Source organism: Diadema setosum, chromosome 9, assembly GCF_964275005.1.
Source record: "Diadema setosum chromosome 9, eeDiaSeto1, whole genome shotgun sequence".
In the NCBI taxonomy this organism is placed as follows: domain Eukaryota; kingdom Metazoa; phylum Echinodermata; class Echinoidea; order Diadematoida; family Diadematidae; genus Diadema; species Diadema setosum.
In genome coordinates, this window is record NC_092693.1 from 17778310 (window position 1) to 17801224 (window position 22915).

Genomic DNA, 22915 nt, shown 5'->3' on the forward strand with positions numbered 1-22915 from the left:
GGTGCCTTGTTTTTCACTCTACTAAATATGATTAATGCTAAAAATTCAAGTTCATCGGTAAATTGACCAATATGACCGAACCGCACTCTACTGTCGCCTCAACACACTCTACTGTCGCCTCGTTTTATGTGTATAACGCATAGGTATTAGGAGAGCACTTAATACTAAGATGTCATTTTTAACGGTCGAAACACATCAAAAGACATGATTTTCGGCTCCAGGTGCCTTGTTTGTCACTCTACTAAATATGATTAATGCTAAAAATTCAAGTTCATCGGTAAATTCACCAATATGACCGAACCGCACTCTACTGTCGCCTCACCACACTCTACTGTCGCCTCGTTTTATGTGTATAACGCATAGGCATTGGAAGAGCACTTAATACTAAGATGTTGTCATTTTTAACGGTCGAATCACATCAAAAGACATGAGTTTCGGCCTGGGGCTTTGTTTGTCACTATACTAGAAATAATTAATGTTAAAAATTGAATTTCATTGGTAAATTCACCAATATGACCAAACCGCACTCTACTGTCGCCTCACCACACTCTACTGTCGCCTCGTTTTGTGTGTATAACGCATAGGCATTAGGAGAGCACTTAATACTAAGATGTTGTCATTTTTAACGGTGGAAACACATCAAAAGACATGATTTTCGGCTCCAGGTGCCTTGTTTGTCACTCTACTAAAAATAATGAATGTTAAAAATTCAATTTCATCGGTAAATTCACCAATATGACCAAACCGCACTCTACTGTCGCCTCACCACACTCTACTGTCGCCTCGTTTTATGTGTATAACGCATAGGCATTAGAAGAGCACTTAATACGAAGATGTTGTCATTTTTAACGATCGAATCACATCAAAAGACATGAGTTTCGGCTCCAGGGGCTTTGTTTGTCACTATACTAGAAATAATTAATGTTAAAAATTGAATTTCATTGGTAAATTCACCAATATGACCAAACCGCACTCTACTGTCGCCTCACCACACTCTACTGTCGCCTCGTTTTGTGTGTATAACGCATAGGCATTAGGAGAGCACTTAATACTAAGATGTTGTCATTTTTAACGGTGGAAACACATCAAAAGACATGATTTTCGGCTCCAGGTGCCTTGTTTGTCACTCTACTAAAAATAATGAATGTTAAAAATTCAATTTCATCGGTAAATTCACCAATATGACCGAACCGCACTCTACTGTCGCCTCACCACACTCTACTGTCGCCTCGTTTTATGTGTATAACGCATAGGCATTAGAAGAGCACTTAATACGAAGATGTTGTCATTTTTAACGATCGAATCACATCAAAAGACATGAGTTTCGGCTCCAGGGGCTTTGTTTGTCACTATACTAGAAATAATTAATGTTAAAAATTGAATTTCATTGGTAAATTCACCAATATGACCAAACCGCACTCTACTGTCGCCTCACCACACTCTACTGTCGCCTCGTTTTGTGTGTATAACGCATAGGCATTAGGAGAGCACTTAATACTAAGATGTTGTCATTTTTAACGGTGGAAACACATCAAAAGACATGATTTTCGGCTCCAGGTGCCTTGTTTGTCACTCTACTAAAAATAATGAATGTTAAAAATTCAATTTCATCGGTAAATTCACCAATATGACCGAACCGCACTCTACTGTCGCCTCACCACACTCTACTGTCGCCTCGTTTTATGTGTATAACGCATAGGCATTGGAAGAGCACTTAATACTAAGATGTTGTCATTTTTAACGGTCGAATCACATCAAAAGACATGAGTTTCGGCTCCAGGGACTTTGTTTGTCACTATACTAGAAATAATTAATGTTAAAAATTGAATTTCATCGGTAAATTGACCAATATGACCAGACCGCACTCTACTGTCGCCTCACCACACTCTACTGTCGCCTCGTTTTGTGTGTATAACGCATAGGCATTAGGAGAGCACTTAATACTAAGATGTTGTCATTTTTAACGGTGGAAACACATCAAAAGACATGATTTTCGGCTCCAGGTGCCTTGTTTGTCACTCTACTAAAAATAATGAATGTTAAAAATTCAATTTCATCGGTAAATTCACCAATATGACCGAACCGCACTCTACTGTCGCCTCACCACACTCTACTGTCGCCTCGTTTTATGTGTATAACGCATAGGCATTAGGAGAGCACTTAATACTAAGATGTTGTCATTTTTAACGGTCGAAACACATCAAAAGACATGATTTTCGGCTCCAGGTGCCTTGTTTTTCACTCTACTAAATATGATTAATGCTAAAAATTCAAGTTCATCGGTAAATTGACCAATATGACCGAACCGCACTCTACTGTCGCCTCAACACACTCTACTGTCGCCTCGTTTTATGTGTATAACGCATAGGTATTAGGAGAGCACTTAATACTAAGATGTCATTTTTAACGGTCGAAACACATCAAAAGACATGATTTTCGGCTCCAGGTGCCTTGTTTGTCACTCTACTAAATATGATTAATGCTAAAAATTCAAGTTCATCGGTAAATTCACCAATATGACCGAACCGCACTCTACTGTCGCCTCACCACACTCTACTGTCGCCTCGTTTTATGTGTATAACGCATAGGCATTAGGAGAGCACTTAATACTAAGATGTTGTCATTTTTAACGGTCGAAACACATCAAAAGACATGAGTTTCGGCTCCAGGTGCCTTGTTTGTCTCTCTACTAAAAATAATGAATGTTAAAAATTAAATTTCATCGGTAAATTGACCAATATGACCAGACCGCACTCTACTGTCGCCTCACCACACTCTACTGTCGCCTTGTTTTATGTGTATAACGCATAGGCATTAGAAGAGCACGTAATACTAAGATGTTGTCATTTTTAGCGGTCGAATCACATCAAAAGACATGAGTTTCGGCTCCAGGGTTTTGTTTGTCACTCTACTAAAAATAATTAATGCTAAAAATTCAAGTTCATCGGTAAATTCACCAATATGATCAAACCGCACTCTACTGTCGCCTCACCACACTCTACTGTCGCCTCGTTTTACGTAATATTCGCATAGGCATTAGAAGTGCACTTTTTGTCATTTTTAACGGTTGATTGAGATGAACTTCGAATCAATTAGAACTTCCAAGAATGACTGATTTCATTGAGTGTACTTTTCTGTGTTTTCTGATCTAGCCCATTTTACCCACCCCCCCCAAAAAAAGAATAACAACTAACGTTAGGCCCTAACGTTACTAAAAGTATTTATTTGAAGAAATCTTGACACCCCTTACCACAATGACGATCAAACTCATCGTCAAACCATGTTTGTACAGAGTCTGTGGGATGTCAACAAGGGTGAGTCGTCGATGGACATTCCTCGAGTGAGTGACAGACAGACGGACACACACACACACACACACACACACACACACACACACACACACACACACTGCTGCAACTGTGAAAGCGATGTGTTTACATGACGTTCACTCGGTGGTGTACGTTTACAACGCAGGGGAAAGGGAATCTCCCACCTCATACATATTCAATAAGGCTTCGGCAGTCTCCGCGCCAGCTCATGAATAATTAATGTATGTGACCTTTGGTGAAACTACTTCCCGCAGAGCATTCTCGCCTCTTAAGTGCCTACCAAGCAATATCAGCAGCGGAAAGTCTCATCAGCGTGATGGAAAGCTGTAGTACGAAAGGGGAGTATCGGATACTATTTCATGCCTTATACTTACGAATTTAAGAGCGTAGTTGAGTAGTAATAGATTTCTAACCATGAATCTTTCACGGGCACTATTTGCCACACTCATTTGGATCTCATTCCTGTATTTTGGAGGGATGTATCTGTTCACCAAAGGTTTTCTGCTAACTCGTGTCGAGATAGCAGAGAAGAGCGAGGATGAATGCTCCTCTCACGCCGGAACGTCGGGCACGGAGTCTGCCAGCAGTAGGGGTCAGGAAGGTGCAAGCTGTAAACAACCAGTCCGGTTCAAAAGAGCGATAGTATTGCTAATCGATGCGCTTAGATACGATTTTGCACTCTACAATCAGTCTATTTTGCTGTCAGACGCTGCTCCTTTTCAAAATAGACTACCAGTGATACATGAAATGGTCTCCAAACACCCAGAGCAGGCAGTATTGTTCCGCTCACTGGCAGACCCGCCGACCACAACTTTGCAGCGGCTGAAGGGCATCATCACAGGAAGTCTTCCCACGTTTGTCGACGCTGGGCAGAACTTCGCCAGCTTCGAGATTTCAGAAGACAACATCGTCGACCAGCTGGTACGGGCAGGTAGGAAGGTCGTCTTCATGGGCGATGACACCTGGATGAATCTCTTCAAAGACAAGTTTCACAAGGCGTTTCCTTTCCCGTCGTTTAACGTGAAGGACCTGCATACTGTGGATGAAGGAATCCTCACTCACCTCTTGCCAGAAGTCAGGCGGAAAGACTGGGATGTGATCATCGCCCACTTTCTGGGCGTTGATCACTGTGGTCACTGGCTGGGCCCCTATCACCCCTCGATGGCCAAGAAACTGAGCCAGATGAACTCCGTCATTGAGTGAGTAAAGTGGACTTCTCACTAGACGGAAAGATCTGTCTATCCGGAGGAGTTTCTTGTCATTTTTCTTTACTTTTATGACCCTCCTCCGAATGGGAGGGGGGGGGGGGGGATGCCATGAAGCCAGATGCAGTCTCCGTGGAACATACTGTAAAACGAGGAATGTTCGCGTGCATTTTAATTTCGCGAATTTCGCGAGCGCGAAGATTCGCGAAATTAAAATGCACGCGAAAGTTCTTGTATACACTATATGCGTTGAATACCAGTGGCAGTTCGCGAAAATTTCATGCCGCAAAAGAGGCCGTTGGCTCCAATTCGCGAAAAATTCATGCTGCGAATATATCATGTTTTACAGTATATCCCCAACGACAAGATACAGACCAATTTTTCTGTCAAACTTTTCACCAGCCAGTTCCAATTCTTTGGCTCGTATGACTATGACTAAATATTATTAGATCAGTTGACTGCACCATGATATCAATATCATTAACAAAATTATCCAACTGTCACTTTCCTGTATCCTGTGATGTGATATCATGTGATTCAAGGTAGCCATAAAAGGTGATAGTTGAGGGCTATACACTGCAAAGGTACCAAAAATGTGTTTCAGCAATAATTCAAAATAATGACAAGTCTTCCATGTATTTCTGTATTTTACACGTTACATTGACTCCTCATGGTATCTAGTTTGACGTAGGGCCTATTGTTTTAGTAATCCTAGTGTTATATTCATGTTGTAATTTCATTGTCATGTTATCATCCACGTTTCCAGAAATATTCAGCATAGATGCAATGCACACAATTTTAACAATCATGTTCATACACAGAATCTCACAAAATGTACAAATGAGCGAAATGTATTTCATGCTTGCTTATGTGAATCTTTTTGATGTAACTGTGGATATCTGATGATTATGTCTAGGTCTGTCATGCAGAAATTAGAGGAGGACACCATCTTGTTTGTGCTGGGTGACCACGGGATGACGAAGACTGGAGACCATGGAGGTGACAGTCCAGAGGAACGGTCTGCTGCCCTCTTTGTGTACAGTTCGCGACAGTTCATTGACTCTACAGACATCACTGGAAAAGTATGAAAATGTATCAATTCACTTCAAGATATTTACTTTGGTGTTGTGCTATTTGGTATTTTGTTTTGCCAAAGTAACACTACTCGAGGAGTTCTAGATATTTTTCAATTATTTTTTTTATAGATGTCAAGATTCCACTGATTTTAGGTAACAAGCAGTCTTAGTATCTTATTGTATAAATTAATGTATTATGTGCAGTTATGAAGGAGATAGGAAATTAGGGTAAATGTGGTTAGAGATCCCTTGAGAAAATGAGCTTGAATTTGATGTCATGGATTAGACACTTAATACAGAAGCTGTCATTTCAAATCTTAGGCATTGATAAGCAAGACATGCCTTATATGAATAGAGTGATGTGGGTTTTAGTGTACACTCTAAACAGAATTTTGGAGTGACTATGTCAGTTATTTCCTATCCTAGCTAGTGAAATTGTAGCCCAAAGATTCAGCAGAGGATAAATGTCTTTGGATTTTAGTTCCATTTTGAGCATTCTCCTTGGAGGCAAAAGTGAACATTGGTGCACGCAGTGTAGACAGATTTGGGCAAAAACATGAGAATGTGAATTTTTATCATTCCCAGCTTATGTTTCAATACGAGTTTCCTATTTTTCCTGATAATTTTACTGTACACTCCTATGGGTGCTGCTCTTACTCTCCTACTTTTGAGCCAAATCATCCCTATTTTTCAGTCAGGAAGATTGGGAGGTCTGCATCATTTACTGCAGTTGCTGTAATCTCTTGATTGAAGGGTATCATGTATGCATGAGTATTTCTTTTTTCCTTCTCATCGCTGCAGAAGATACCTGACACAGTCTCCCAGATTGACTTTGTGCCGACGCTCTCCCTGCTGCTTGGGGTTCCCATTCCCTTCTCCAGTCTAGGCTCCATCATCACCCCACTCTTCAGCCTCACCCCGTCACGTGCAGACAGTGAGAGTGAGTCAAAAGGTCTGCCAGCTCCTTTGCGGAAGGGGTTCCACCGCGTGGAAGCACTCCGGACTAATGCTCGGCAGGTAATGGCAGGGGATAAGATCAGTCTGCATGCAGCACACAGTTGCATCACCTGCCACTCTTATGCTTGATGATTTGATGCCTTTAGCATCACCAAGTGCAGCAATAAGCATGTTTGGCTTGTTCTCATTTTTTGTTTCGCATTTTTTTTTTCTTTCTTCTTCTTTCAGTTTCCAAGCTACACCCACCAAGAGCTTATTCGCATCTTTTTTTCTTTCTTCTTCTTTCAGTTTCCAAGCTACACCCACCAAGAGCTTATTTTTGTTCTTCAAATTTTAGTTTCCCATAAAAACAGAGATGCTATGGAAATCCAAAATTATCAATCCTGTGAAAATACTTTTCACTTCCTGTTTCACTTCCACACCATACACGATGCAAAGTTGTGCCTACAGCCTAACTTTTCTTCCCCTTTAGATAAAAATACTCAGTTTTGACTTTCCATACACATACAACATAAAGTATCAAAATGTTAAGAAGTTAAGAGAGGGTAACATGATACAGAAGTGTAAATGCCCATTATTGCATTCAAATATTTTTATTATTTACTAAAACTCTTCATCCCCCCCAAAAAAAAAAAAAAAAAAAATATGCATACATAAATGGTTGCACCGAATTGTATCTGTGAATTTTTGAGTTTTCGATAATCTACATGGCTTTCATCACTTGTGATATTTGAATGATTTTATCATGTGTGTAATTTCCTGCTCTCAGTTACCAGCTAAAGTATATGAGCATCTCCAGACAAAGAATTAGAATCTGGGAAATTGTCAAAATGTGACAGGCAGGACCAGCCATGCTGACATGGCAATGACAGAAGCAGATTTGGTGTGAGACAAAAAAGGAATGTGATATCAACTAGAATTGCTAATTTGCTTCCTCATTATCAATATTTGTATCACATGCAATAGTACTGGCATTTTCTGATGCAAAAAGTCATTGTCAAGCAGGGTTTGACCTTCTCCTGTGGCAAAATGTGTCAATTTATTTGCAGTCCCCTGTAGTGATGAAAGCTGACTTGTGATGGCAACATGCTTATTCACTCAATGTGAATTAGTTTTACTACTGGGCAAACTGTAGCTAAGATGAGTGTTAGTTTGCTGTACACTGTTTTACATTACATGCTCTATCAGTGATTAGAGGACAATGTTGAATGTAGCAATCAGTTTTTCATTGTATGATTAAAAGCTTCTCAGTTTTTGATGTTATTCCTATACAAACTTTCATACTTCCTGTTGCAGATTAACCTGTATATCAAGTCGTATGCAGAGGTGGCAGGGGAATTCCCTTCAGATGTTCACAGTGGTTTGAGAGAAGTGTTTGAGGAAACAGAGAAGAAATTCCTTCACTTCACAAAACTAATCAACAGTGGATCTCCGGCAGTGATTACCTCTGGTTCCCTTGATGAGATAGAGGAAGACTACAAAAAGTATATCGTTGGTGTCCGGGAAATGTGCCATGGGGTGTGGGCGAAGTTTGAGATGGTATATGTCTATGAAGGCGTGCTCCTGGTGGTCTTGGCTATCGCGGCTAGTATTGTCATCGTCTTCATGCAGCAGTATGCTGATGCCGATCAGGCTGATGCTTTCCTGGAGAGCCTTCTGCAGAAGATACTTTTATGGACAGGGTGTGCACTCATCGGTGGTATCTTCCTCGGCGTGACAAGCCTCCCACGTGCTACAACCCTGGTATTCATCCCTGCTATGGCATCGGTGGTTGCACTGCTGTCGCATCTCGTTGATGAAGTCTCCAGCATTGATACATCCAAAGTGTGGAGATCTTGCACCTTGTCGTCTCTGCTGCAAGTCCTCTTCGTGCTCTCCCCTCTCCTGCTCCACAGCGCTCTCCTCACGTCGGATAGCTTTGTCATCAACGAAGGCAAAGCTGTCGTCTTCCTCGTGCAGTCTGCCATCTTATTTCCACTCCTGGCCTATTCTCTGCGTCGCTACGACACATTCTTCGCTGACAAACCTAAAGGCAGAAGTGCTTTCAGCTTTGGTAAGTTGATACATGGTCCTAACCTTCGTGTGATTCTCTTGGGACTCGCAGCGATGACGTGTGTGAGATTGAGCAGCGTGTTTGTGTCCTGTCGAGAGGAGCAGTACTGGTGCACCCCTTCAAACTTCCTCCAGCCCCTGACGGCTTTGCCATCAGAGTTGTCAGACTTCCGTGGCCATCGCTACTTACTCTCCATCGCATGCATTGCTGCCTTGCCATCTTTCCTCATCTACTTCCTCAATCGCCAGGGCAACCTGAGTGGTAGTACGGGACAGGTCCACGCCATCCGCTATGCCCTCCCTCTGGCAAGCATCTGCATCTGCATGTATTGGGGCCAGCAAGCAATACCCCCAAAGATGCAGGAGCAGACGCCCCCATGGCAACAGGTTGTGTTTCCTCAGGTTATGTACGCCATGATCATAGCAGCAGCCATCACGCAGTGGGTGTGGCCACTCAACCTCCTCATCGTAAGGAGGACCCGCAGTACAAATAATACCCCCTCCACCAACAGTGCGGTCCGTCCTACTAGAGGGAACCAAGGGGAAGTGACCCACAGGACAAACAACTCACGCCACAGAGACAGCAGCACAGCCACAGAAGAATCAGATTCACTGCACCGTAATGATAGGGACGTAGAGGGTGAGCCTCCCCCGCTAGTATATGGACTAGCAAATGTCTTCAGCGCCTCGTACCTGCACGTCACCGTGGCCTTGGCTCTCCTGATAGCAATCTTGAACTGTGATGGAGTGGCTCCATCTGTCCTTCTTATGGTAATAGAGGGCCTCCTTTATCTTGAAATCTATGCAGGCACAAGAAGAAAACAGCTCGCTCCCCTCAGAGCAATGTCTAACTTGTACAGAATAGGTAAGTGTTGGATGTGATGTATGTGACGGAAAACTTGACAATAGCCAGCCTCATGTAGGGATTGTAAATGTCCCGGTTCTCATCCTGTTTACTTTCATGCACATTTTCTATTCCATGCCTTCCCTACCTGCCCTATCAATGTCATACTGTAATATTTCCTAGGGTTCTAGGATTTGCTTGCCCACATTTGAATATCATGATCGAAAAATCAAATGAGGTGCTGTTGTGGCATTTATCAAACCTGATATTTAATGAATTAGAAATGACAATGTAGAAAGATCGCTTACAACCAGAGTTTGGGAAGAAATGGGATGATTACTGTGTGCCTTGCAAGAGTTTAATATCTACCATTCTGTCTTATTTGTTGTGTGCTATCACTGTGACTGTACTGGACTAAGCATAGTTTCAAAGCCTAGTCAATATGTACGTGCATGACACTGACAAATGCATGGTTGAAAGATCAAATGGAACATGGAATGGAAGTTAACAATTAGTTTTAAAAGCACCATTTTAATTTCAGCACAGAAATAATGTATTTCAAGAAATGCAGTGTGTTTTCTTCCAGTGAACCCTTGAATATGAACCTGGTAACACTTCGTATAAATTGTATTTGTTTTGCAGGGTTTTTCCGTGTGCCCTGGTATGTGACAGCAGGTTGGTCAGTCATGGCAACCCAGTATTTCTTTGCCACTGGCCACCAGGCAACCTTCACGGCCATCAAGTTCGAGTCAGCTTACACAGGCTTCGACGGAGACTTCCCTCGCTACCTGTACATCATTCCCGCCACCCTTGTCAGCTTAAATACTTTTGGTGCTCAGGTACGTCTACTCGTATCTCAAGAAGACTGTTAGTGCTGAGTGCATGTTGATTTTTATGAACAAAATCAAGTCAGCCTTACTGTCTTTTATATTTCATTTCAGTATGCATTTGACATACTGTGTGCTATAATTCAGAGGGTGATGTTGCCGTGTGACACATACTCACGAGTTCAATAGTGATGGTACATGTATTTGGGAATAGGGTGATGTTCTGTGCAACATGCCTGTCCTGCTGGGTTTTTTTTTTTGGGGGGGGGGTGAGGGTGAGGATTTTGAGGTAAATTCATTTAAATGAATTATTTTCCCCTCATCAGGTCTGTTCAAACAAAAATGAAAAATAGAAAAGGTGATTTGCGGAGAAGATGCATATTCAAAGTTTATCACCAGGTTTTACAAAGGATAATTATTAAAATACCGCTAACTCTACTGCTGTCAATCTCACTCAATTGCAATCATGACTTGCAGCTCTAAATGTCTTCAGTGAAAGATGACTGAACTGAGCTCACACTGCAGTAGAATTGTGCATGAGGGTATCTGAATGAGTTCTGGTTGGATCAGGTTGATTGTACATGCTTATCACCAAATCTACATGTCTTTGAGTCATCGTTATGGCAGCTGTACATCATGACGTTGTAAATGGCCATACATCATGACATTGTAAGGTGTGGTGGCACAAGATGACCAATAAATCTTCCCATTCACATATGAAATAAACTTTTTTAACGCAATCTATGACATAAAAACCTAGCCTTTTTCCCCCCTCTTTCACATATTTCAGATATTCTTTGCAGCCACCCTCCCCCTTATTCTCATTTGGCCGTTCACCCGGGGTCTGTGGGCAACAGGTCAAAAGGTCAACTCTGAGGAGGAGCAGCAGGGGGAGCTAAACCTGCACACGTACTCAGCGGAAGCTATGAGGGCGCTCTTCCAAACTTGCCTCATGTTCCTTGTATTCCAGGCCTGCGATGTAAGTGCCACTGATTTTTATTCATGTATTCTATAGATCCATTTTGTGTGTAGATATATCTCTCTTTGTCTGTTTGTCTATATGAAGAGTTTGTTCGCAAAAAAACGATAAGTCCATATTTGCCAAATGGAGATATTTGCGATTAAAGGTCAAGAAAAGTAAAGAGAATAATAAGAAAATTTGAGCTTCTTTTGAACATAACTTCAAAAATGTACCTTTATATGTAGTGACCAATATATAATTTAAAAGGTGTTATTTTGTACTTTATGACAGAGACCATACTTCAAAATCTTCAAAAATGGACTTATCGGTTTTTGCAAACAAACTCTTCATATGTTCTTTTGTGAGAAATATAGATTTATTTCCAGATGCATTGGGATAACTTTGATAAGGAGCCTTCAGGAACTGCTTCAAACAGTGTCTGTCACAAAATAACTGTTCCAACCAGTTGGAACAATCCCACTTTCCCACCCCTCCTCCTCATACAAAGGAAGCAATAAAAAATAAAACCATGAAAATATTTACTAAGTATATCCAATTATATGTTCACGCAAAGGTCGTGTGTCTTCCCCACTTCATGTGTGTGTGCCAAGTTTAGCAAGTGACTTTTCATGAGTCTTTCTCTAATGATTGTGACAAATTTTAAAAACACAAAGCTTAGATATGGTCAAAGATGTCACATTGCATATTTTCTTGTCCACTTTCTTTTAACCATCTTACCTATCCAGCTTATGGGTACCATGGTTGCGGCGGCCATCTTGCGCCGCCACCTAATGGCCTGGAGCGTGTTTGCACCGAGATTCATCTTCCAGGGTGTGTCCTTTTGTCTTGTCACTCCAACTGTCCTCATCACCTTCCTCTTCTTTACCAACATCAAGAGATGCCTTTCGCGCTGGGTAGAGAGCATTGCATCTGACTGATGGATACTGCCTTATCCTTGCCATTGCATTGTGGGCATACCTTTACACCTATCCAAATTTGACTTTCATAGAGAGAGTATGATGAAACAAACACGATACTCGACAATGTAATTTTCATCAACACATAAATGATCAATGAGATTTAGCAAGATTCAAGGTACCGCATTTATTAAGATACTTGGAATAGATATCAGAACTTGATTTAAAAGTGAAGCGAGAAAACTGTACATGTAAAAGGCAAACAAGAAAGTACAGCTGGGATTCTGGTGATTACCGAAATATTGAAATCAGTAACACCTGGAATATAATGTGCTATGTCAAGAGACCTACCGGTGAACAATAACTGATTGCTGATTGACTGAAAACACTATAAACATAGCACTCTGGTAGATGTGAGAAAACAGAAACAAGGCACATCAAGGATTGAAAACTAGAGCCCCCCCCCCCCCCCCAAAAAAAAAAAAAAGAAAGATAAAAGGAAAGTTCTGGAAACTTGAAGTTCCACAAGTTTTCATGACACAGAAATCAGTGGTAATCAATTGCAAATTACAGGTCATGATATTATCTTTTATTAAGTATATGAAAGTTCATACAAGTCATTATACAGTGGACTCCCATTATAACAAAGTCATCTGGACCGGCAGTTTCCTCTCATTATATCAAAATTTTGTTATAACCGAACAAATAAACAATACATAACCTACAGCAGATAATGTTGCCGCATGAATTCTTATTTAGTTGTAACAGGAATTTTGTTATAACCGAGTGTGTTATAATGAGAGTGCACTGTATATATTTTTTATGAATTTAAAAAAAAAAAATTAAGTTGTATCCTTTGCATCAAATTCTTACATAATGCACTGTATAGCATTGTGATAGTCTAGCAGTAATGACTGTTGAGGGGAGATGTTTGTGGATTCCAAATCAATGAAAGTGATGATTTCCATAACATTTTCTGTATTTCACCAACTGAAGAATTGTGAGGTTATGACATCATTGACACTTCCAATTTTGCATATGTGTCTGTGATGAATGTCACTATTGGTTGTTGCTATGTTCGTTTGTTTCAGTGTTTGTAAGTTACGTTTGAATTAGGTCCGTGATAACTACTTTGTGTGCAATGCGTGTTAAAGCGGTATGAAGATTTATGTGTATTTTAGCTCCTTTTGGTCATATGTGCAGCCTGGTTATATGGGCACATTTCAATGTCAGAGAGAAATATCACAGATTCCAAGGTAGCTGTGATCTGCTAGCATAAGTGTAGCACTTGGTGAATGGCTCAGGAGTGTGTGATGCTCTATAAGCTCATCATGTTTGTGAAATGGGATGCAAAAGCTGTATTGTGCCTCTGTTTTAATCACCAAAGAGTTTAATGGGAACTGGAATGCTACTTTCATGATTTACTTTGAAACTTGTACAAACAAAGGAAAGCCAAGGGCCTTATAATTGATTGTGTTTCAGTGTGGGAACAAGTTCTGAAATGCAGGAGAGCAAGAAAACAGCAGACTTCTTCACTGCTCAGATCCAACAAAGATCAGTTGGTGCAAGAACAAAACAAAAATATCCATGACAATGGAAAACATTATAAAGAACTGTTAGATATTGTTAGATAAAAAAACAAGCTTATTTAATGGATTTCAAAGAGATGTATGGTTGGACCTACTACTCATCGACTGCCTAATTTTTATTTGCTTGATAAGAATATTTAACTCTGAAATTTACGTAAAAACTTGACCTATGTGATTGAGAAAATCCAGCACTATCTAATGCTGTTGTTCCCTTTTCAATTCGAAGTTTCAGTGTAAAAATTTCGCCGTCGAACTTGCGTGGCCTCTTTTCAGCTCCTCGTGGTGCCGCTCCGTTTTTAGATCAACCGCTGTTTTTGCATTGACAATGCACACAAACTGACTTGTATTGAACACCGTGTTGTACAAAGCTTTTTAGAAAATGCATTGACATTACATTACGATTCGGTTAAAATATTCATTCAAAATTTTGTCCTTGATTAAAACCATTAATGAACTGTGAATTTTCGCGTTTTCCCACACATCCTCATCAACGGTCAAAGCCAATAATTTCAAATACATTTTTATGTGCTCAGCGTGCAGTGCAGTGCATACTAAGCATTCTGTGCGCCAAAACTATGCGGTCGGTTTCAAAAAGGGTGGTCAATGTGTAGTAGAGCTACCATACTGTTCACAGAAGTGTCACAAATAATGTAATAAAGAAAATACACAACAGTAAGACATACAGGACTACCCAAAGGATGTCGGTCATAGCACAAATCAGTTTTCATTTCAATCATTTAGAACCTAACAAAGCAGTTTAACAGGCATTACATAATCTTCACATTCCTGTGTGTCTTGTGTATGAGTCGTGATACAGTAATCAAGGCTCAGGGAAATTTGCAATTATTTGACTGCAGATTTTATGTTGGACACCTTTTAAGGAAATTTTTCCCAGTACGATGAGTAATTCTGAGTCATGTGGTCAAGACTTGGTGTGTGATTTCTTTGAAGAAGATCTCAGTTGTAGGTCAACCTTGACCCCGAGTCTTATGTGTACCTAGTCAATTGATGGAGATGATTGCCTTATTTGTCAGTTTGAAGTAAAGTGGTGAAACTCGAGACCATGTCACTTTGAAATAAATGGCAAAACTGTCTTATTACGATTATTGTCTCAGCTCTTACATGTACCCTTCATAAACTGGGGTGTGACACAGATTGTGCAGACTAGAACTAAATGTGATGTTGTATGTATGCATTGTCTTACTTTGTGTCTGAGGTGTATTTGTACACATGTAGTTGTATTGTTATCACTTTGTTCAGTATAGGAAAATGTAGGCTAATTGCCTATACAGTCTACCATACTTCGCATGCAAGATGAAAGTTTTCAAGTGTACCTTACCACACGCACCCATGATAACGCACAAAAACACACACACACACATACGTACACACGCACACACACACTTTTGTTTATTTTCTTCAAATGATTCAATCACAGAGCAATCATTAAACCAAGCATTACGATTAAATTGATAACAGAGATGGTGATTGTATGCAAAAGCTGGTGAACATTAGCATACGAGTATCCAGAGTGAGAGAGAAAGAAAAAAACCTTAAACGTGCTAAACTTGGGATTTGCATCTTGGCCCTTACCCCCCCCCCCCCCCCCCCCACACACACACACACTCTCATGCATGTCACTTCATACAAGCACTCTCATAAATTTCAAGTTTATCTTTTTTTCTTTCTCTTAGCATAATCAATAACATATTTGCATAATGTGAATGAAAGTGAAGAAATAATCATCATAAGGTATCAAAAATGTGGTTTGGAGGGTAGAGATGGGGGGGGGGACCCACTAAGAAGCAAAGTTTGTAGATTGTGTGTCCCAGGGGTCCCATCAGTTACAATATAAAATGTAAACACAAGAAAGCATAAAATACACTTTCACAGCCTCCCAATGCCTAATATGTATCAAATCTTCCTTCTTACTATAATATTGAACTGCTAGATAATTATAAAAAAAAAGGTCCCTTGTAAAGCCAATTGAATGGTTTACCAATCTGCATTTTTGAGTTCCATCAAATTTTTCAAAAATATCCTGACACAAAACTTGAGCCTTGGAACAATTACAAAATATCTGCATATGCCTCTGTGCTTTGATTGCAATAAATAAATGAATATATAAATAAATTAGACTTTGGAAATGTCCAATTTTAATGATATTTTCGTTATCAAATGTTTGGTGTGAATGATGAATTCCCAGTGCATTTGTATGTCTGCATCAGCAATCATGTTCCCCGTTTTTAGTTAGGGAATCCTTACTACATGTATTAAGCATGATAAGATTAATTTTGTCATAATATCTGCGGGAATATGCATGTATTTCATGACAAGCCTTAAAGTCACCAAATAACTGAGATCCTTTACAAAATAGTTGACTAAATTCGTAGTTGTGCAGAAAATAAAAATCCTCCTACAGATCTACTAAACAGCAATCAGAGCTTGAGCCTTCCAATGCATTATGTTCTTCATAAAGAGCATAAACCAAAATAAGTCTCTCTGCTTGAACAAAAGTTCAGAATTGATCACCCTTTTTTAAACCCTCGCATCAAGTTGACCTTTTGAAACGATATTTGCCATGGAAGTCAGAACATTTTTTTTTTTTTTTGGTATCTCTTAGAGTGTTTTTTTTTTTTTGGAACTTCTACTGACGGAGATAAATGATTTCACTTTGAAAGTACAATTTTAATGTTTTAGTAAATGTAATTCCCCATTAGTACATTTAGTTGGATCTCTCTTTTCCCCACATATATATATTTCCCACATTTCTCATATATCTGTAATAATGAAGATGAATTTCTAAGATATTATTTTCGGTCTCAATACCGGTAACTCCAAACTCCCCAAAACATGCTTAGAAAACAAATACAAAGCAAGACAACAAATCCCCTTCATCTTCATTATCTTTTCCTATGAGCACTTTTTTTTGTCTTTTCTTCCAAATTTGATACACTGTGCTAGTCTGCTCACGTTTCGAAACTTGAAAAAGGCAGAGGAATTATACTTTATAGTTTTATGATAATGATCATGTCATCGGCACGCATCTTACTCTTTATAGTTTCCTTTGATCAGTTCTACAATATTCATTTTTCATTGCATGAGGTGAAATTTTCATGACCGCTAAAAACAGAAAAATTAACTGCTTGTGGATGGTAGCGCGGTCGTAGAGCTGGTGGTGGTGGTTGTGGTGGTGGTGGTGGTGGTGGTGGGCGGGGTGGGGGCACAATCTGTGGGTGGGGGTAGCGGTGGCGGAGGAGAGGATCACGCTCCATCGATCATTCACCTACAGTGCGTTAGCGCAGATATCCCCTGTGTTCCGTCCGGCCGTCCCGATTGGTGGAATGCTTACTCGTAGTCCCGTCCGTGCGTGTAGATCTGTATGTATGCTAGCTGTGTGATGCACGCTGTATCGTATGAAGTCATGCATCTACACTCTACACCGTACATTGTATTTTGGCGTCTTGCTGCGGAGTGAGATGCCTCGCGAGTAACTGCTGCATGACAAGGGAATTGCCTTTCTTTTCGCATCAGGTTGACCGATATGTTTTCCCCATTTTCTAATCGGTAAGATAGCATCGTCTGCACGTTTTGAGACATCTGGATTCAGCCTCCAATAACCTTTGCTCTGCGACCTTCGCGACAGATATCGTGATTGTCGGTGGCCCTCGCTCGGCTTGGATACAGTATTCCCTGTACTCGCGGTGACCCCCGGTACGCGCCCGGTACAGCCCGGCGGGCGGGCCTCGCGAGCAAGGCCTTGTTGGGTGCAGCTGTACAGCAGTCGGGCAGAATAGACACAGATCGGATGCACGTGAAATGCAGACCGTGGCTTCAACCAGCTGAAACGAGAAGATCAACCTAAGAGAATAAGGACTAGACTCTATAGGGGAGTAGATATCTATCGGTGAAAGTATCACAAGCTGAGGGAACTGCTTCGTTGCCAGTGGGAATTTCCCATGACATGCATGAGTAAATTTATATTTGAGTGTGCTACTGTCTGTAATTTGATTGACCGAGACTCATTGAAATGGAAGAGTGAAAACCCTGTGCTTGTCTTCTGCGCTGACCATGTGGTGAATGCTGCAAAAGACACCTTTCTCCAGTAGATTACATGTACAATAACCATACAATGGCCCAGATCATGTATAATGTACTGGCTTGTCCTGGCAAACATACCAAATTAATTCTGCTTTCATCTCAATGTTGTGGCTTTGGAAACTTTAGCAGACGACACTTTTTCAACTCTTCCAGATCCACTTCAAAACAGCTGATGATATGGAGACAAATTAGCCAAAGAAGTGCAAACATCTTTAGCGCAGATCGAATTCGAGGGTCATCTATCCATACAAGAAAGCTGCTGCAAGTGTACAGAGATGAATGTTTACGGCAGCATCGGAAGTTGTCGTCAACATCCACACTATTTGTCCCATGGCACTCCAGCCCCGTCATGACCCCAGAGCAGACCAGCGAGATCCTTCAGCAGAATGCTGTGAGTGTGCATTTTGAAGAAGAACCTAAACGCAATCTTTTGCAGAGATTTGATAGCAATCAGCTCTTTTCCAACAAGCCAGGCGAGGACCGCAGAGCAGTAGCAGAATGTCTTTTCACGGATGGTATGCTGTTTGGTGTCTTTGATGGTCATGGCGGGACTGCCTGTGCCCAGGCGGTCAGTGAGCGCCTCTTCAACTACATAGCAGCAGAGATACTTCCCTTTCAGTTGTTGCCCCAGATCGTGAGGCAGCTAAAGAGTGGAGAGCTTCAAGATCTGGTGAGATGGTACAGGCACCCAAATGAATACCGACTGCAAGTGACTGCCAAACTTTATCATGACAGTCTTGTACGCTACATGCAAGCAAATCTCTCTGTAGATATTGTAGATGATGATAGTGTTGCAGATGTCCTGAAAACAGCCTTTGATCGTCTAGACAAAGATCTGTCAACAGAAGCGACACGAGCAATGACGGAAGAGTTGGGTATAGAGCCTGTTTTGAATGCAGTGGCAGGGTCGTGTGCGTGTGTGGCCTACTTGCAGGATCGAGACTTGTATGTTGGAAATATTGGCGACTGTCGAGCAGTGCTTGGCCGCAGCATGGGAGATGGCCAGTGGGATGCTGTCCGCTTGTCTGTGGACCATAATGCCCAGAACACAAGCGAAGTGGAGCGCATCAAATCTGTACACCCACCAGATGAATCGGCTACAATCATCAAGAATGGACGGCTGTTGGCAGAGCTGATCCCCCTTCGAGCCTTCGGCAACATCCGCTTCAAGTGGACCACAGCCATGCAGCAGAGACTCCTCCGCTCAGCCATCGGCTTCATCCCTCCCAAGCACTTTCACACGCCCCCTTACCTGATTTCCACGCCAGAGGTGATACATCACCGCATCACGGATGACGACAAGTTTCTCATCCTCGCCTCGGACGGCCTGTGGGACATGCTGTCTTGCGAGAAGGCAGTACAGCTGGTAGGTGCTCACATGAAGTCCATGAAGGCTTCGGGCCCCTACAAGCCTGCATCTTCGCAGAATTTGGGGAACATCATGTGCAATCTCAAGGAGAGGATGGACATTCTAAAGTCCCTGGACACTAATTCAGCTACCCACCTCATCCGCTATGCCCTCTGTGGCGTAGCAAATGGCTTCGACCTGAACCGACTAGCGCAAGTCCTCAGCCTTCCTGATGCCACAGCCCGACAGCACAGAGACGACATGACAGTGATAGTTATCTACTTCAACTCTTGAATTACCCCTTATTTATTTAGCCCAGCTGTGACTTAGAATGTGACACATGTAGTGTGACTTTTAGATCTTCTCATTGCATTCTTATTGGAGTGTGTATTTAACTGGACAGTGATATAAAATTTGCCAGTAACAACATATTTCTGCATACACTTGTAGGCTGCCTTGAGCATTCATGAAAGAGGAAAATCAGAGTGAATAGGATTTAATTAAAGGATAAACAAAGACAAATCAATCAATCACTAAATTTCATCACAGTCCCAAACACAGTAAAATGCTAATGATGGCAGTTTAAAAAGAAGAAGAAGAAGAAGAAAAAAAAAAAAAGCTTTACAGAGCATGAACTTATCTTAGGCCCTAGTAAAGATAAATTTGCCCATACCTTATAGAGTGAGTTTATAATAGCATAAATCTAGCCAGTCATACAACCCTTCATAAAGTATACTATTGGCATAGATACTAGATGAAAATGGAGAAATGACTTTCCACATGAAGAGTTTGATTGCAAAATGGGCTTAGTGCCATTTTCAAACATTTCAAAGAAATTTCACCACCTGATAGAGTTGGAGCAAATTGAAACTTTTCTAGTGACACCTCACTTAAACATAAAGAATATTCTTGAAGTTTGTGTTATGATGAAAAAATCCCATGTTTTCTTCTCATGTTCCTCGGTTATTTTTAGCAGTTTTGATGACAAATGTCTCAACAGGAACTCTTCATGTATACTCAAACTAATCTTTCCTATATTAATTTTGATTTTTATTTTCTTTTGCATGCTTTGTATTATTTCATTTTTTTATTTATTCTTTTTTTTTTGGGGGGGGGAGGGGGAAGTGCATAATTCTTTGCATTTAAGTCTCGTACCGATGCTATTCAAAAACTTGGTACTGTACATGTATTATTGTATATGCACAGCTACATTATGCTGAAATATTTGCCGGTAAGCAAGCCGGGTTGACGAGGGAGACGGTCTTCCTAACTGCTTACAATTACACACATGTATTGCAATAGTTGTAGGCATCTCATATGGGCAAATGTTATGCAGTTGGGTCATCATGAAAGGGGATTGTACAAAATAATGCAGGCAGGTTATGATTGGATGCAACGTTTTTGCCTTTCATCTTCTGACGTGCGTCAGCAATATCAGGGAAATTCATTCATGACAGATACTATATTGTATGTACAGTAGACATGCATACAAGAGACAATTGTACCATGATTAGTCAAGACTGAAAGTATATTGTGAATGACGAGTCACTTTTATTCTCCAATAATCACAGAGTTTGTCAAGGTACTGTTGTGCTGAAAGTAGTTTTCACCTCTCTTCCACTCACCCTCTGTGATCTAGCATACAGCATTGTAAATTGACAATTACTTTTCTTTTCGTAATTTTCTTTGAAGGTGTGACTATGTGCAATTTTGTAAGCTGTAGGTTGTGCTGGATCCTCTTTCTCTTAAGTGGACTGTTAATGTGCATGGACTCTATAACCAAGCCCCATATCATGAAGCTGTGGCAACTGGATGCTTGAATTGCTTTCCAATCCGAAAAATACATTTTGATGCCCAACTACTGTAAAACAAGAAATTTTCGCGTGCATTTTAATTTCGCAAATTTCGCGAGCGCCAAAATTCGCGAAATTAAAATGCACACGAAAGTTTTTGTCTACACTACATGCATTGAACGCCAGTGGCAATTCGCGAAAATTTCATGCCGCGAAAAAGGCTGTCAGCTCCAATTCGCGAAAATTTCATGCCGCGAATATATCATGTTTTACAGTAAGTTTGGGGGAGGGGGATGCAATTTTCCAAGATTAGGATGATAGTTAACTATTCAATAGTCAAGTCCTCTCAATTTTCTCCAGTATTTTATCAAATTGGTGTCCATGCTCCATCTTCCTCATTCGGCAGTCATCTAACTTGCTGATATATGTATACTTGTTAATTGTGGTAATAACAAATGGTGTACATTTTGTTGACAAGAGCCCCTTGATGGTACTGGTATGTTATTGATTAGGTCACACATTGCACTACCTATTCAAGGACCCTGAGAACATATTTCTTTCGTACCTTATAAATGTAATTTGTACACAATACAGGAACCTGCAATACAGTGCAAAAACTCTCATCATAACGAGGACCTAAAACCATGACAATTACCTTGTATAAGTTTTTCTCTTTATTAAGGTACAAAATCAATGAAATATAAAGAGTTGGGATCCCCATAAACACTGTAATTATTTCAGAATGCTTTATGATAAGGTTCTCTTGTTTTGCTCCCCCCCCCCCCCCCCCCCAGTATTCCTGCCCCAGGGATCTCTTGGGATACACACACAAGTACATTTGTATTCAAGTCAGATAAATTTGCATTGTTTGCCTTTGCAACCAAATCTTGCCAAATCCGGATCAGGCATCTTGAAGAAAGAGGTTACTTTCCTCAGGGGGCCCTTTGGAACCACCCTAGACTGAAATTCCAGATATTTTTTGTTGCTTTTTTTCCCCCATTTTTTTGTTTATTTTTTTTTTTTATTATAGTGACCAAGTCAAACTTTGTTTCTAATAGTTCAGATATAGCAAAATCCTCTTATAGCAAGATGATTTTGCAGATCCAAGCTCTTTTATTTACTGTACCTTCTATAGTGAGAGACCCGATATAATGAGGTAATTTTCACAAGTTTTACAAGGTAAACCTTTCCTCTGTACTTTTCTATGTTGCTCAGTACAGTACAATTACACACATTGGAGAATGCTTCTGTTGCAAAGGTATATTGTACTTAAATTTGGCTTATTTTGAGAAAGCCTAGATTTAAAGTCTATTGGCAGAGTGGATACGTATGTGTAAGCCCTACTTATTTTTAGGATGATACTGCATGTCATTGTAAAGGTTGCTGTGACTTGGTGGTTTGTGGTGAATGTTGTCATAATCCTTATGCTTTGGTTGTTGTTGTTTTGGGGGAGTTTTTTGGCTTTGCTTTGCTTTGCTTTTTCCTCTCACAAAACAAAGTGCCAGCATGTTTACAGTCATATGTTATATGACAGGAAATTTGTTCAAATCTAATTAAACACTTTTGTTTTTCAGAAAATGGCATCATTGTACTAGGTACTCATGGCTGCACTTGACTGAATATAGAAAAAAAGTTATTTATGGATTGTATTCTTACAGGCCTTGTGAAATTTACAAAAACAAAATCCCTTGTGTAACATGATATCTACATGCAAAGGCATGAATCTTAATGCCAGTGGTACAGCAATAAAGTACATCTTCTAAGAGAATACTTAGGTTGATTGTTTGTAGTTTTGTTGTTCTTTTTTCTAGCTGAAATGTGTGGGTGCTTTTGTAAGGAGTTTCAGCATACTCAGTCATCTGTTGAGAATGAGAAGGGTGTTAAGTTGCTATGAACACTCCTGGGTTTCGTGGCAA

The 22915-nt window shown here is 40.5% G+C and overlaps 2 protein-coding genes across 2 annotated transcripts; both read left to right on the forward strand.

Moving 5' to 3' along the window:
- Positions 1-3679: 3679 nt before the first annotated feature.
- Positions 3680-14852, forward strand: LOC140233553 (GPI ethanolamine phosphate transferase 3-like). Its single transcript, XM_072313677.1, has 7 exons — positions 3680-4528; positions 5451-5616; positions 6412-6627; positions 7864-9484; positions 10106-10302; positions 11081-11269; positions 11998-14852. The coding sequence occupies exons 1-7, from the start codon at positions 3744-3746 to the stop codon at positions 12187-12189; spliced, it is 3366 nt and encodes a 1121-aa protein (XP_072169778.1). The 5' UTR covers positions 3680-3743; the 3' UTR covers positions 12190-14852.
- A 2882-nt stretch (positions 14853-17734) lies between these two features.
- On the forward strand, positions 17735-22767 carry LOC140232497 (pyruvate dehydrogenase [acetyl-transferring]-phosphatase 1, mitochondrial-like). The gene has a single exon (XM_072312591.1). The coding sequence runs from the start codon at positions 17872-17874 to the stop codon at positions 19498-19500; it is 1629 nt and encodes a 542-aa protein (XP_072168692.1). The 5' UTR covers positions 17735-17871; the 3' UTR covers positions 19501-22767.
- Positions 22768-22915: the final 148 nt, after the last annotated feature.

What these genes read in the sequence shown, in the direction of transcription:
- LOC140232497 (XM_072312591.1), top strand. Translation starts at nt 17,872, where the DNA reads ATGTACAATAACCATACAATGGCCCAGATCATGTATAATGTACTGGCT.
- LOC140233553 (XM_072313677.1), top strand. Translation starts at nt 3,744, where the DNA reads ATGAATCTTTCACGGGCACTATTTGCCACACTCATTTGGATCTCATTC. An exon ending in CAGATGAACTCCGTCATTGA is followed by an intron (nt 4,529 to 5,450) that starts GTGAGTAAAGTG and finishes GATTATGTCTAG; the next exon opens with GTCTGTCATGCAGAAATTAG. An exon ending in TAAATACTTTTGGTGCTCAG is followed by an intron (nt 10,303 to 11,080) that starts GTACGTCTACTC and finishes CACATATTTCAG; the next exon opens with ATATTCTTTGCAGCCACCCT.